This window comes from Balaenoptera acutorostrata, chromosome 3, assembly GCF_949987535.1.
Source record: "Balaenoptera acutorostrata chromosome 3, mBalAcu1.1, whole genome shotgun sequence".
In the NCBI taxonomy this organism is placed as follows: domain Eukaryota; kingdom Metazoa; phylum Chordata; class Mammalia; order Artiodactyla; family Balaenopteridae; genus Balaenoptera; species Balaenoptera acutorostrata.
In genome coordinates this window covers 180,392,197-180,409,105 of record NC_080066.1, presented here as the reverse complement: position 1 = coordinate 180,409,105, position 16,909 = coordinate 180,392,197, and the positions used below count along the sequence as shown (strand labels likewise).

General features: G+C 43.2%; 1 protein-coding gene across 1 annotated transcript in view; it reads right to left on the bottom strand.

Moving 5' to 3' along the window:
- The window catches only part of DYNC1H1 (dynein cytoplasmic 1 heavy chain 1), a 67,535-nt gene extending 51,728 nt beyond the window's left edge, over nucleotides 1–15,807 (bottom strand). Inside the window, exons 1-7 of the mRNA XM_057543698.1 lie at nucleotides 15,400–15,807; nucleotides 7,792–7,879; nucleotides 5,322–5,495; nucleotides 4,829–5,084; nucleotides 4,103–4,289; nucleotides 2,337–2,608; nucleotides 2,018–2,245 (exon numbers count right to left, since the gene is read on the bottom strand). Of these exons, the coding sequence (XP_057399681.1) occupies nucleotides 2,018–2,245; nucleotides 2,337–2,608; nucleotides 4,103–4,289; nucleotides 4,829–5,084; nucleotides 5,322–5,495; nucleotides 7,792–7,879; nucleotides 15,400–15,652 (1,458 nt within the window). The 5' untranslated portion in view covers nucleotides 15,653–15,807. The remainder of the gene's footprint in view (nucleotides 1–2,017; nucleotides 2,246–2,336; nucleotides 2,609–4,102; nucleotides 4,290–4,828; nucleotides 5,085–5,321; nucleotides 5,496–7,791; nucleotides 7,880–15,399) is intronic.
- Between the last annotated feature and the right edge of the window lie 1,102 nt (nucleotides 15,808–16,909).

The window sequence follows — 16,909 nt, the reverse complement described above, 5'->3', positions numbered from 1 at the left end:
TGAGAGTGAAATATTTTTCCCAATAAACAAGAAATGAGGGAAACTGTTGCCAGCAAACCTATGGAACAAGAAATACTAAAGGAAGTCCTTTAGGCTAAAGAGATAAGACAGCAGAGAGTAACTTAGGCCATAGGAAGGAATGAAGAGAACTGGAAAATATAAATCGGGGACAAACGTAAAAGATTGTATTATTATTTTTCTTTTCTTCTCCTGATTTTTCTAAGATATATATGACTGTTTAAAACAAAACTTGTAACACTGTATTGCCGGGTTTACAATATATGTAATAGGTATGTAATATATATGTATGGGAAGAACAGTGTTATTTCCACTGTTATAAATATGACAAGCAGGAGGAGACAGAGCTATACTGGTTATGAGGTTCAGTCAGTATTGAGTATATTATGATAAATTAAAGATCTATAGTAATCCCTAGAGAAATCACTAAAAAAGAAAATTCAAAGAAATACAGCTGCAAGTCTATAGAGGAATTAAAATGATATACTAGGGGCTACCCTGGTCGCGCAGTGGTTGGGAATCTGCCTGCCAATGCAGGGGACACGGGTTCGAGCCCTGGTCTGGGAAGATCCCATATGCCGCGGAGCAACTAGGCCCGTGAGCCACAATTACTGAGCCTGCGCGTCTGGAGACTGTGCTCCACAACAAGAGAGGCCGCGATGGTGAGAGGCCCATGCGCCGCGATGAAGAGTGGCCCCCGCTTGCCACAGCTAGAGGGGGCCCTCACACAGAAACGAAGACCCAACACAGCCAAAAAATAAAATAAATAATATACTGATGTAGTGTTATAGCTTAAAAAAAAAAAGAGAGATATACTAAAAATAACACAAAAGAAGGCAGTACAGGAACAGAGAAACAACAAAAATGAGACGAATGGAAAACAAATAGCAAATGGCAGGTCTAAATCCAACCATATCAATAATTATCTTAAATGTGAACAGACTAAGTCGTCCAAGACCGTTCTGAGAATGTATACCTGCACACTTGAGTTTATTATACATTTTACAAATATAAAGGACGTACATATACCATACGGTTTACAAACAAAAAGAAAGCAGACAATCTTTTAAAACAATGGTATCTGAGAAGAGGGACGTGGCAAAAAAGGGTCGAGACACCCTAGGCCAGAACGAATCAGCCCCAGTCTCAAGTCTCTCATGGACACAATAAAGGGTTAACATTTAGACCAACACACGCACATGTGTACACATAAATTAGTACCGCACTGAGTGAAAAGATGCCGAGGATGCATTATTAAGAATCTGCTCCACCCTGAAAAGAAGGCACTCCTAATCGGAGAATGAAACTTTCTAGATGGCATAATTTCTAGACTGGATCCCCCCCATCCCAACTAACAGCTTATTACAAAATTTTCAAACTACAGGAGGGTAGAAAGAATTCTAGACTGAATACCCATATACCGCCACCTAGAGCCTATAATTAACATCAACCAATTAACATTGGCTCTATATTGGCTTTATCCTATATCTATCCATTTACCAACTCCTCTACCTATAAGTATTTCTGGACTGGGTTTTTTAAAGGGAGAAAAGCATTGGTGAAGAAGAGTGGTGAACTGAGAAGAGATAAAAAAGCACGAACAAAGAAAAGGAGTCATTTAATTCTTTTAATAAATCTGAGGCAAATGCAATTATTATCCACATTTTAGAGATAAGGGGTCTGGGGAAAAGGTTAAATAATGTGCCCCAGGCACATGGCTAGTTCAACGGTGGGATTAGGATTTAAACCCATGAAGTCTGGCTCTGAGGTCCATGCAATTTGGGGATGTGGATGAATCAATGGAGAATGTTAAAGATCTGAACTGAAACACTATGATTCAGAATCACTAGATCTTAAAGATTACAGTGATGGGTAAAAACGGAGCTAAAGAAGTACTTCACAGTATAAAACAGAAACAAGTAGTTAAATCTAAAAAAAAAAAAGAGAGAGAGGGTCATTCAAACAATGCACGTACGAATTTTTAGAATGTGAATCACACCTGTGGCCTCAGGACCCTGACAATGACAGCTCTCAGCTGCTCGTGCTGGCGTCTAAACTTCCTCATCTGGTCAAGGCGAGCCTGAAGCTTCCTGTGAGCAGGGTTGATTCGCCACACCATCTTCAGGTTTTCTTCCCTTTTCCTTTTGACAATGTCTCTCAACAACACCTGGAGTTTCTCATACTCATCATCCCAAGTCTGAAAGACTTCAAAGCACGCGACCATAACCTGGTATGTAATTTAAGAAAGGAAGTTTATTATTAAAGCATATTTTCATCTCAGTGCCCTCAGGTTGGTTTTCTGATATATTACAACTCACTTTTTCAAATTCTTCATAAGCAACATGCATCAGTTTTCTAGTGCCCAGCACTTTGAGTAACTGAGAACTCAAGTCTCTTGAAATCGCCTCCACCAAACGCAGTGCCCTCTGAATGGGGTATTTTGTGTTTCGGATCTTTCTCAGATGGGTGAAAATTGCAACAAGTGCCTGCCTTATCTTGTCCAGCTCAGTGGCAGACAGCAAGTCATTCAGAGGAAAATCTTTCATCAGAGGATTGTAGTCATTCACAGTTTCCAAAGCCTGCTTCAGACCTAGATTAACAGAGAAACAGTTAATGGTTTTCACATGAAGTGATACAACTATAATGTTGTTATATGTCAGTGATACCACAATGAAAAAAAAAGCAGAAAGATATTTCTTTTAGGTTTAAATACTGGTTAAGTAAACTAAAGTATATCCTCACAACAGAACATTTTGATGTTGCAAAAGATTTAGTGACACAGAAATTGTGCCATTTGAAAGAAAAGAATGTTATTAACAAGATAATCCCAGTGTGGTCTCATTTTTGCTTTTTTAAGAATATCAGTCAACTCATATGCACTCCAAAGGCTATGAGTGGTAGCCCCAAAGATTTCATCTTTTTTTGCTTTCTATATTATCTAAACATTCTAGTAATACCACTTCAGTTTTTTTTTTTAACATCTTTATTGGAATATAGTTGCTTTACAATGGTGTGTTGGTTTCTGCTGTATAACAAAGTGAATCAGCTATACACATACATATATCCCTGTATCCCCGTCCTCTTGCATCTCCCACCACTTTAGTTTTAAAAACTAGAATTTTATCATCCTTAAGAACAGTAAAATTTAAATTTTATACCCATGGCTCAAGTTAGGGGAATGTATTATGGACACGGAATCACAGAAAAACCTGGCTCCTGGTCTTTTTTTTTTTTTTTTTTTTTACACTTCCTCTGGCATAAGATTTACAAAAGAAATGTATTAGGAAAGAAATAAAGGTTTCAGAGGTATTGAAAAATTCAAGGTATACATTTCAGTACGAGTGAGTGCCCATATCCTAGTGAATGTATGCAGTATGATCAAAGCACCTGGAAGGTTTCCACTCGGAATTCCCTCTAACATTTAAAATGTGGGCACCACAACCTTTTTTGGAAGGGAAGGAAAAGAACATGACAACTACTGCAGTCCTAATGACTTGTTCTAACACGTCTCTGGTGGGCACAGAGTGGTAGAGCAACGTCCACCCATAGCCGGTCATTCCACATTTGTGTGCCTGGTACATGCTCATTCAACATCACTCCCCCTGCTGCCCGTTCAGAAAATAACTTTATCTTGACCACTTTTCAGAACAGGGAGGAGGGCACAGAACAGAGGAAAGGGGCAGGTAAATAGCGGAAGAGAAAGTACTGACCAGCTCTCCTTCCACAGACCTGTGGGCAAAGAACTTCTGCTTAACGTAAACCATGTTTCTGCTTGGATTGTCAAAAGCACACTAGACTTTACACTATAAAAGTACAGCCTACTCAAGGAACCAAGTAACTGAGAAACAGGAGGGAAGCTCCCAGGGTCCCCTGTACTCATGCCTAGAAACTGGCTTATGTTCTTAAAACCCCGGAAGGGAAAGGGAGGTATGTGGGAAAATCATTTTCATTACCTAGAGCTGGGGAAAAGATGAGATAAGATGCAAAGGAGTAAATAGTCAGGAAAGATGGTACATCTATTAATTTTCATCACAAAACCCAGGTCAACAGCTTATTGATCAGACTATCAGCTCTAGTTTTTTACCCGTGTCAGTGTCGAAGCTGACAGTGGCATGGAAACGCTTGCCGTGTTTCAAGATATCCAGAGTCAGGAGAACTTCTGGGCTCTCTCGTTTCTCCTGGATGCGGTATAACGCACGTTCCAAGTTTAGCCAAAAACTAATTTCCTGTAAGGCAGTTCCTGAGGCAGGATCTCGATCAAGTTTGGTCACCTTAAATATAAAATAACATTCAAGAGTATTCAGCATTTAAACAAAGGTAGAAAACGTACCGTTAACTAAAAACATGCATTATTATTTAGTTTTTATATTTCAAGTAGATTTCCTTCCTTGTATTAAAAGCGGTTTAGTTTGAAATCAAAGGTCTGGACTTCCCTGGAGGTCCAGTGGTTAAGACTCCACGTTCCCACTGCAGGGGGTGCGGGTTCGATCCCTGGTTGGGGAACTAAGATGCTACATGCCGCAAAGTGCAACCAAACGAAAAAAAAAAAAAAAGAAATCAAAGGTCTGAGACAGCTGAGATTAGCGTTCTCTCAGGGATGGTATTTAAACCATGTCACACGGTACCCCCCTGACCACTCCACTCCACCTGGGCTGACATTAATCCTCCACTGAGCATTCCCAGGACCAGTGGGAGGTACTGCTAACGGTCATCACAGAATTCACCTCATTGACAAGAACTCGGACCAGTTTTCCCACAGATATTGAAGAGTAAAGCATTTTACATGATATTTTCAATACTGTGCTCTTACTTTTTGAATTTCTCGGATCCAGCGGTTAACTCCAGATTGTAACTGATTGAGAAAAGTTGGGTCTTCAACCTTATCTCCAAAGTCTGTAACTTTTGGCTTTTCTCCACGCTCATAACACTGTTTAGCAACATTTGTAATAATTGGATGAATGGGCAGGCTGATCTCTGGAATTTCAATATTCTGCTGCAGGTGAAGGAGTCCCATTTCAAGTTCTGCAATCTTTTTTTCAACTGAAGGAGCCATTTTATCACCATCCCTAAAAAGACGGGAAATACCTCAAACTTTAGTGCGCTATTGGTCTCCAAAGAGATTCTATTATTTCAGGTCTGTCAAATATTAATAATATACATTTTATTAATGCAACAGATTTACATCCTCTTGGTTTACTAGCTTTTCCCTCCCGATTTCTGAATTTTACATCATCTTCCACAGTGTGTTGTGAACATTAAGTAAAATACGGCATTCAAACTAACGAAGGAGAAATGGTTTTTACCTGTCTGCCTTGCCAGACTCTCTGATATAGGACTTAAAAAAAGGAGCGACCGCATTGCTAATGAAAGAGTGCAAGGTTTCATAGGGCGAGTCTTCACTGAGTGTGAGGACTCGGAGCTGGGAAGACACTGGCTTGTCCGCATCAATCACTGGAGCTCGTTTAATGAATGCCAAGCTGAAAGAACGGAAAAGAAAAAATTAGAACAAAGAGTCTCATTCTTCATCAGTTTTAAAACTGCAGCCTTCTTTGTGTGGCATGCAAACTAAGAATTCATTTGAATGTTTTAATTTAAAAATCATATTAGGAATAGACCAAATTGTTGCTTTTCTAATGGTGAAATACATTGCTTCTCTTTCTTTACTCACCTATGTGAGAACTAGCAAATCAAGGTCAAGGTTATAACATGTGACCATGAAAGCAGGCCAAGTTAGTTTATCTCATATGGGGGTTGAGTTCATAACCTTGCCCTCAGGAAAACTAACCTCCCTAGCAATTGCAAGTTACAAGCCCCGATTAACTTAAATCCAATCTCATAATAATTTGTCCCATTCATTAATGGCATTGAATCACATGTCAACTTGACTAAACAAAAGTCACCTGCAGGTTGAAGTGACGAGAGAACATTCCGGGCCCCTACAGCCTGGCCTAAACCAACCCTTCCAGTTTCATCTCCTGCTACGCACCCCCTACCCAACCTGAGACACCCTTTAAACTACATGGCCCGTTCTCTAAACTTCATGTGCTTTTGTGTAGTTGGTTACGAAACCTATACTCATCTGCTGAAATTCCAAGTAACCCCCAAAACCCAACTCCAGCATCACTTCTCCCATGGGGCCATCCCTAAGCAGAAGCAATCTCCCCAGTCTTCATGTTTCATGGTATTCTACACCTCTAAGATTTTGCCAAGTATTACAGCTAGCTGTGTATGTGCCATCCTTTCTCCCAAAAGACCATAAACTTCTTGGGAAAAGGAACTATGTTTTATTCCTTTGCACACCTATTGCTGTATCTTACACATAACAGGTGCTCAAAGGTGGTTGAATTAACAGCTTCAACAGAAGCAATATTTGAATTTTCCAGTTCTCATATTATGTATATGTACTTTACACATAATACTTCACATTATTCTAAAAAGTCAGTGAAGCTTTCCTGACGTGACACGCTGAGAAGGAACACAGCACAGTAGTATTCCTGCTGAAAATGTGCACCTTGACTGTGACCATGGAGAAACATCAGACAGATCCAATGGAGGGGCAGTCCATCAAACTACTGGCCTGCACTTATCAACAATGTCAATGTCATCAAAGACACAGAAAGAAAGACACAGAATTGGATTCTGGATCATGGGAGAAATACTGTAGGGGACATTATTGAGAAAATATGAATATGTACTATACCTAGAGTAATACTGTACCAAAATTTCTAGAATTTGAAAATTGTACTGAGGCTATGAACACGAATGTTCTTGTTCTTAGGAAATGCTGCGAAGTATTTAGGGATAAAGAGGCAGGTTGTCTATAACTCTCAAATGGTTCAGGAAAAAAAATGATGATGCAAACGTGGCAAATGTTAACTGACATCTGGGAGTTCTACACGCTATCCATGCAACTCTCGTAAGCTTGAAATTATTCAAAATAAAAAGTTTTAAAAAGCCAATGCAAAATAAACATTTACGCATTTGAATTTGAATATGTCTACTGGAGTATAAACTGGCACAACCTTCTTAAAAGGTGGGAAATCTGGTAACACACATTAAAGACTTCAACGATGCATCGCATCTGAACCAGTAATGCTATCTTTAGGGATTTATCCTAAAAAGAATCAGACCGGTACCTATGAATGTTTACTGCTTACTTATAATAATGAAAACTCAGGTATACTCTGAGAGCATTATTAGATATGCTAAGTACATTATGGCTCAAACCTAGAATGGATGATGCCATGATATGGCAATTAAAATAAAAATAGGGCTTCCCTGGTGGCGCAGTGGTTGAGAATCTGCCTGCCAATGCAGGGGACACGGGTTCGGGCCCCGGTCTGGGAAGATCCCACATGCCGCGGAGCAACTGGGCCCGTGAGCCACAACTACTGAGCATGCGCGTCTGGAGCTTGTGCTCCGCAACAACAGAGGCCGCGATAGTGAAAGGCCCGCGCACCGCGATGAAGAGTGGCCCCCGCTTGCCGCAACTAGAGAAAGCCTTCGCACAGAAACGAAGACCCAACACAGCATAAATAAATAAATTTATAAAGTTCCTACCAAAATTCTTAAAAAAAAAAAAAATTTTTTTAGATTTTATACTGACTTGGAGATCCTCTTAATTTGAATAAATAAAATCAAAGGTAAGAAACTGAATTAAAGAGCAGAAATCTTCTGAGTGTTTTCTTAGTATCTCTGACTGACTCGATTAGGATTTACATTTAATCCTCACAAGTTTATAGTCCAAAATAATGGTATATTCATACTACTCACCTATTGGACTTAACTCCATAATGAATGTCTATGTTGATGTTATAGGAAATAAATTCTTTTTCTTCTTCTCCTTCATCACCAACATCCTCTACAAATCATAATAAACATTCTATCAAATTCATGTCAGTATTCCAATTTTTAATTCATCAACTGTTCAGAGCACGATTAGCCTCACCCCAACCCCAGCCTGACGTTTAAACCCCTACGTGACTTGGCTCTACTTAATTCTCCCTTCCACCCATTTTTTCTGACTGCTGACCCAGGCACTTATTTGCTGTGTGATCTTGGGCAAGGTTCTTAACCTCTTGGCACCTCCGCTTCCTTGTTTGTAAACCAGGTACGCACTGGCATGCCTGGGTCATTGAATGGCTGACTGAGCCGCTGCCTAGAGCGGGCCCTGGCCCCAGGGCGGCGGTGCTAGGTGGTGTCCAATAAGGCCAAGTTCTCCCCCACCGCATCCCAGCAGTCTCGTCCCCTGTGCTCCAGTCACAGAGGTCGCTTCCCACCCCCAGCCCCAGTGTATTCTGCTCAGGTCTCTCTCTACTCAGCACTTTCTATGCGACAGGCATTACTTTAGGCGCGTCACACATCTACCCCTCACGGCAACACTGTGGGGCTTGGCATGACTATTATTCTTATTTTCCAAGCAAGGAATGTAAGTAAATTGCCCTCAGACATGTGACTGGAAAGGGACAGAGTGAAAATTCAGAAGTCTGATTCCAAACCCCGGGTCCTCACCAGTACACAGCCTGCCCTCTTCCCCCTTTAAGGCCCCTACAGGGAAACCCCCATCAAGAAAACTGCTATCAAGAAACATCCCCAGGTCACCAAGGGGGCATTCACCTGGCTGTCCTCTCTGCTCTTATAGCGCTTTCAGAGCCTGCTCTGGGGTCAATTTATGAATACAGCAGTAATTTGAAAAAGCTTACTGGAATTTAATACTAAGATAACTCAAGATGCATGTGAATACAATTTCTAGATAGTTAAAAATAAAAATTGAAAAATTAATATAAAAATCATAAAAATGGGAAGTAATACAAACCTCTAGATCTAGTACTAATCAGCTAGATGCGTACACCCTCTAGCTGAATTATCTTTGGTACGACATACTGTATGGAATAACTGCATTAGCAAAAATTAATATCGAAGGATTATTCTAACTTGATATGTACGATTCGCCTTCACTTCTAAGTCATGGCGTAATAACAAAGGCAGTGGACTTAACTAAGTGATCTCGGGAAAGTCATTTTTCTTCCTCTCAGCTTCAAATTCGTAAAACATAAAAGGAGCAACAGAGGAGGGGGTGGGATATTAAATTAGGTGGCCTATAAGGTTTCCATAAATGCTAAAAACTATGAGCAAAAGCTATATGCTTCTTTCATTTTAAGATGAGACAAATACAAAATTCACACTAAAAGAATATAAAATATTAGTATATTTATTTATATATATATAAATATATATTTATCAAGACAATAACTCTTCCAAAATGTTGTTTTTAGTGTAACTTTAGGAAGGAGAGGAGGAGTGAGTGGCAGAACATTTTTGCATGCCAGTGACTTCCTAGCTGTTTTTTAAAATTACTAACTACCTCAAAAAAAACCCCCAAACCAACCAACCGAGTTTTCTAACTACTGAAATGTGGACATACCACAAGATAAGATAAATCATACTGCCTGAAACCAACCAGACATATAATTGCAATCTGTAAAACACAGACAAAGAGTATAAGGAAATACCCCCAAACTAAAATAGTTGTCAGGATGGTGGGATTATGAAATATTTTTTCCCTTGATTTTTGGAACTTTCAGTAATGCTGTTCTATGATTTATATAAAATATATGTCATTAATCTAACACCCAAACAATAAATAGACAATAAAAGTAACATTCTATAATCACCAAAGGAAATTACTAAGTAAAAATATGTTGTAACTTTGAATCATCTCTTCCTCCCGGACAGAGCAGAGCGGCATCCTCTATACAAATAAAATCATACAGAAAACATGCCGACTGGACACAACATCTAACCACATCCCCAGCACATCCTAATGCAAACAGGGTTAAAGCAACCGGGCGGCAGGCCAGGCGATGAGTCACGGCTGTCTCCGGACCACTGTGAACGCCCAGCCCAGCCCGCACTAGGAATAACACTGCAATGCAGCAGGAGATGGCTGGGGCTCGGGAATGCACACACGATGACATAATCCTCAGACATGGGTATGCAAAATAGGTGTCCTCTACTGCTCTGTAAAATTCTAACTTCATTTGATGACAGTAATTTATGCAAGTCATTATTAGTATCAGCCATAGACTACATTTTGGATTAATTTTTTAACGCTATTCCCCATAGATACGAAGATCATATGAAGTCTGAGAATGTCTGATTCCCATCATAAAGAACACATGACGTTGTTTCATAAACTGCCAAACAACTTTCCTGCCTCTTTATAAATTATATTTTCCAAATAACAATAATTCTATTTCTGCAGAAACTTTTTTAAAAAATTGTTTAAAGGACGAGAGAAAGACACTTAATAGTTGATTCCTAACAAAGAGGGTACCAATCCTGCTATATTAGAGGCTTATATACGAACACAATCTGCACGTTTATCAGGAAATACCACTCTGGGTAAAGTTTGAACCAGTTTCCTAATGATGCTAAAGTTACTGGTTAATACACAACAGACCGATACTGTGCTGCCTATTAACACATTCAGGGAACTAAAATACCAGCACAGAAAGTGCTGCACCGGACTCTGGAGTTCCTGTGCTGCAAGCCATACTGATACACATTACAGCGCCCTGTGGACATTTCTTTGGTTAACTTCTGGGAGTTTATCAAATTTCTAGAGATGTTCAAAATGTCATTTAGCACTATTCTGCGTATGCTTCTATTGAAAGATGAATGTATTTCAAAGAACGAGCGATTTGTATCATTGCATTGTGAATTAGGTGAGCAATGTGCCACATTTAATGAAATACAAACAGATGCACATTCAGTTACCTTAAGACTCATACCACCTCTCCTAGGTAGATGGGTATGTGTCCACAGACTGGTGAACAGGCAACTGCAAAAGGGCGAGGGGAGGCTGCCGGCTCCCCTGCCCTTGGTAACCCCCTCCTTCACTCTCCCCTCCCAACGTTCTCCAGCCACAGGGCAAGCCTCTTCTCAAGCTAGCAAGTGAAGCCAGTCATTTTCTTTGGCCAGATTATGTGTTACATGTTCCTGGCTCTCTTTATCTTTCCTCTTCTTTTCCCTTTAAAATCCAAACAGACTTCTAATACCACATTATTTTGGCCGATCACTGTCATACACACCCTCCCCTTTTTTCTCCAGTGGTCGCTCTAGTTTTCCCCTTTCCCATCCCTGGTACTTTCTCCGGCCACCTCAACGCCCACCCACCCTTCTGTCCTCCCGCTGAGGCTGTGACTTCTTCGCAACCACTCCCTGCCCTGCACGAGGCTAAGGGCGTGGTGAGAGCCTTGAGTCTTCTCTTCCATCCATAACATTGCTGGGAATTTGAAAGGAGGGTTGAACCCCATGTGATCCTTGTACACAAGGTAAAACTGGGGCTCCTTTTGACATTTCCAGAAAAAAAGAGAAGGAAGTGAAAAAAACTAAGTCAGTAATGCCTAAAGGATTTAAGACTTCATGCTTTTTAAGGCTAACACTAATTCAAAAGAAATAATTGCTATGAAGTAAATGAAAACAAACACTCCTATTTAATGGATACCAAGGAATTCAACAGAGAAATTAGTTCTTAGGTTTCAGAATCCTTCTTAAAACATCCTTTTCCTAACTGGGTCTTAAAATCCTGCGGTTCTGGTTTCCTCACTCGTGACAGAGGCGCTGGACTAAATCTCTCCCGCCGTTTCCAGCCTGATACTCCACGATGCTGAGAGACGAAATTTCCATCTGTCTTTACTTTTTAAAAAGAAGTAATGACTGCTTTCCCTTTCCTGTGCATGAATTTCACTCACTATGAAACACCTCACTTTGAAACGCATCTTGCTGCAGAGTGCTTTGTCCTCCAGAGGGTGGAGGGCCCACCTACAGCGCGACAGCGCAGGACAGCAAGAACCCAGGCTGATGGACTCCTGGCCCAGTGCTCCAAGACAGTGCCGGGTCACAGTAAATGTTTCCTATTAATTTATTAATCATTTTATTAACCATTTGGGGGTCTAAGCCAGAAATGAATACTTTTTTTTTTTCAGAAATGAATACTTTTTAATCATCAATCTACTACATTTCTTCTCTTTTTAGGGAAATTAAGTCCTCAGAAAAATAATGTTTAAAACTCCACAAAAACATTCCCCACACATCTCCCTATGCCACCAGGTCTCTAGGAAGCCGAGTCCTGTAAGGAGCACCGGCTTCCTTCCAGTCAGGAGTCTTCCAACTCCAGTCATCTCCGCACTAATGAAGAGAGGGTAAAACCCCCTGAGCTATGTACGGCAGGAACAACTAAAAGCCCAAGCTTCGGGGAAGCACCGACTAAAGGCAGCCACTACTTCCAGTCTTAAAGACAAAGCTCCAAGGCTAACACATCTGAGTGGAACAAAACCGAACCAACACCCCACAGCACCCGTTCCCAGCCTGGTCCCAGACAAGCCCTGGAACCACCACTCCAGCAGCTGCACACCGCAACATCCTTACCGGCCCCTACCTTCACCACCCAACCTTTCACGGGAAGGAACACACCCCAAAATGCACTTCAGGTAAAAAACGCTACAAAGGTGTCATTAACATCGTAATATGCCTATCACGTAGGGATCACCTACCTGGTCATACTTTTAGAAGTATGCTATGAGGAAAACAATTTTCCATAGGCCAGGAATTACAGGAAGGAGATTTCTCTTTTTAAAACGGGGAGCTACAATTTAACGTTCCCTTTCACCAACTCTTCACTATCAAAATTAACTGTTAGGGGGACTTCCCTGGTGGTCCAGTGGTTAAGACTCCGCGCTTCCACTGCAGGGGGCATAGGTTAGATTCGATCACTGGATGGGGGACTAAGATCTCGCATGCCTCGTGGTGTGGCCAAAAAAAAAAAAAAAAATAAATCATAAACTGTTACAGTCACAACCTTTATTCTACACTTTAAAGAAGGCTCTACTTTAACAAAAGAAGTGTAAAGCTAGCTGGAGTACTTAAAAAAACATATAGAGATAGACCTTCATATAAAAAAAAAGCTTCTATATTCAATTACATGTGTTTGGAAAATTCTTTCCATAAGAAAGGGGGGAAGTGGGGGGAAGATAAAGTAAAAGTAACTTCTCCTGTTCATTAAATAAATTATATGACTTCATTGTTGGTGGCGGTCTTTATTCAGTTTAAACCATTCCGATTTATTCTCCGTATCATAATGCAAGCCTGCCTTTTCACTGTAAATAACTACTGGATGTTCGTATTTGATTAAATGTGCAAATGGCAATGCTAACTCATGAAAACCAGCCCTCCTTCTAAGTGACCTGGGTTAACACTTATACCTAAATTATGCTAGTGTAGCCAGGATGTTAATAAGACTTGATGGGACCACATAGTTTTTCCTCAGATTTCTGTAAGTGAAAAATAAGTTAAGACAGGTTGAATTACTAGCAATACTTCCAGTACTTTTATAAACCCAGGAATGAGATAGGATTTCAACTGCAGACAGTCTCATTACCTAGTCAACATTCAAAAGTGCAAGTCATTATGGAGCCAAGATTTGGATGCGTGGATACTCGCTTTGCTGAAGGGAGAAAATGTACCCACCAAGAAAACAGAGGTGATCTGCGCCAGAAAGCATTCAACAGAAATCGGGTCCCCCTCCAATAATTTTAGCTAAGTTCAATTCTAAGGTGTTTGAGAAAAGTGAAATCACTGAGGAGCGCTCTAGAAGCAAAGAACAAAACCTACAATTTTTTTCTGTAAAAAAGAAACTGAGACCTAAGGTAGAAATCACTGATTTCAAAACAAAAACCGTGCAATGAAAATATGATCAAGAATTAGCCAAGGTAAAGCTACTCAAAATACAATAACAATGCAGATTAAAATGCATTTTAATAAAATAATGTATATTCATTAAAAAACGACCAGAAAGACAGATACCAAAACGCTGACAGTGGTCACATCTAGGTCGAAGGATTCCAAGTGACTTTAATTTTATCTGTACACTTTAATTTTCTATCGTGACTATATATTTTTTTTGAAAGAAAATAGATGACTTAAAAAAATTTTTTTTAAACAGTAGTGGTTTCCATGCGGGAAAACAACCCCAAACATAAAAGAAAACCCTAAACAACTTTAATACGCTAAATATGCCTGGATGGCTTATTTGCTTTGAACATTCCTTGTGGATCTAAGAAAAATACTCTTTCACACTCGCTGACCCTCCTGCAGAGGCCAATGCTACAATGAAGCATCTCCTGAGTAGGAAAAACCTTTGAAAGAAACAAACTATCTGCAAGAAAGGAAGTGTGTGTAGCGGTGAGAGGGGGGTGGTGAGGCAGATAGCTGAGCTTCTCTTACTGACAGAACCATACAGCTTTTGAGATTATAAGAAGCTTGTCTCCGAACACTTTCAGACAATGCCCAATCCTTGGTGCTAAGCTAGCATTTACCTGGACATCATCCTTGGCTTCCCGGATGGCCGGTGCCACACCCATACATGTGCTGTCAAATAAGCTCGACACTGGCTACAAAATGGTCTTAAAGCATCAAGGGGAAACCCTCCCTGAAGGCAAGCTCCACTCTCAAGAGGAACCTAGGCTTGCTTTTGGGAGGTCACTATTTGAGGAGACTGCTGGAATATGCAAACCTTTTGTCCCGTCCCTCCACTAGGTGCCTAACCTAAGTCTCCTTTTAAGATCTGTAAAATAGATTCAAAGACCATGGGGTCATCATTAGGATCATCCAAGCATCACACAAATACAAGGCATGATGAAGGAAAACAAGCAGTGGACTGCAAACTGAGATGTTGAGTCTAGCCTAGGGAGTAGGATTAGCCGGTGTGACCTTGGGGCAGTCACTTCGACTGAGCCTCAGTTTTCTCGCGTCTGAAGTGGGCAGATGCACCCACTCAGCAGGGACAGCATGAAGTCCAAGAGGGAGACCTGCGTGCGCTATCCACCTAGAACAGTGATGTACCGCTCGCAGCCGGGGCTGTCACTGTCACTCCTCGGGCCTCGGCATCTGGGTCCGCACAAGGCAGAGGCCGGGATGCCCGCCGGCCAGGGCTCCGCCAGCTCCGGCTCGCCAGGATCTCCCCCTACACCCGGACGACCGAAGGACCACAATCCAGGCTGCCCCCGGCGCCGCCCCTGACACATCCCTCCCGAGGCCGGCCTGGCCTGGACACAAATCGAAACCGAAAAGCCCATGTGACATTGGAGGCCGGGATGCGGCCTCCGCCCGCTCTCAGCCCGGGAGACGCTGTCTCCACCCAACTCGGCCATCTTGAGGCCGAGCAGACAAAGCGATCCCATTGTTGCGGGTGACGGCGAGGCTGGGCGCCCTCCTCCGTCCCCGCGACCCGGAAGGGGGCACCCTGGGGCCCCGGCGGCAAGGGGTGTGGCGGGAGCGAGGCGGGGCGCCGGGGGACCCACCGCAGCCCCGGCCCCGCACCTTTGAGCGTGGAGCGCTCCACCAGGACCGTGTGCACCTGCGGGTCCGAGAGGAACTTGCGCATCTGCTCCAGGGCGCTCTTCTCCTCCAGCGCCGCCTCGAGCGCGGCCGGGGCCTCGCCGCCATCCTCCAGCAGCAGCGGCACCAGCTTCCGCAGGTGCTTCTGCAGCACCGACACGTCAGCCACGTTCTGCACTGCCGACACCTCCAGGCCGGCCGAGCCGTCCTCGCCGCCGCCCCCGGGCTCCGACATGGCGCCGCGCTCGGGACCCGCAGGCAGCGCTGAGAAGGCGGCCGCGACTCGGCGCGAGAGCGAGCGGGCGGGCGCACGAAAGAAACGGGCAGCACAAGCCTACCGCCCGCTAGCCCGCTGCTGACTGAAGAGAGTGAGCGCCGGCTCCTCCCTAAAGGCCGCCGCCCGCCGGCCCCGCCCCGCCGCCGCCGCCCGCCTCCCGCCGCCCGTGGCCGGCGCCCGCCGCAGCCACTGGGCCCCCTCACGGTACCGACGTCACGACGTCACGCTCAGGCGGCCCGGGTGACTCCGCCGCGCAGCCTTCTGGGACTCGTAGTTCCAGTGCTGGGCGGGGCTCCGCAATACCCACATCTCAAGCCCTAAAGGTGGGAACCTGCGGGGGGCGGTGAGAGGTGGTCAGGGACTACGTCTGTCCTGTTCACTGCTGTGGACTCAGCGAACAGCACAGAGCCTGAGACACTGCACTAATACTGAATGAATGAATGGTGTTAACGAGCTAACGTGTTTTGAGCACTTAGCCTGTGCCTGACATTGTTCTAAGCACTTAACCCGTGTAGTTTCTTTGAACGAATGAATGACTACGATGTGTTGAGCTAGAATATAGTCGTCTGTGTTACTAAATATACATAGGGAGACTGAGGATCTTTTTCAGAGGGGGAGGAGATGAGGGAAGTGTCACATTGCTAGGAAAGAGGGAGGTTGGGAGGGGACATTCCCAGAGCAGGAAGCAGCTTCTGCAAAAGCAGAGAGGCCTGACTGCAGGAGCGATGTACGGGAAAGCCAGGAGGTGACACGTGAACGGTGGGGTGAAGCCTGGCTGTTGTGGGTCCTGGTTGCTAATGGCAAATAATTCCCCCCAGAATGCCGTGAGGACCACGGGGGAGACCTACAAGCATCCACCCAGAATAGCAGCCGGGGCTGACGCTGTCATTCCGATGGCCTCAGCATCTGGGTCCACACAAGGCAGGGACTGCCATGCCTGCCCAATAAGTTTCCCCCCAGCTCCCATTTGCCTGGACCTCCTCCAGTACACCGACATGACATAAGGGCCAGAATTCAGGCTGCCCACATTCTTGGTTTAGAAATGACAGTAATTATAAGGAGCATTAATTGGCTTTTGAAAGTTCAAACTCATCACTCGCTTCTTAAGTTGGGCGGAGGAAGGGAAGCCAAAGGTGCTATTTTTATATCAAAGTGCACAGTCAGAGAGCTGAATCCTGATTGGTAGAATGATGATGGGATGATCTGATTTCCCCA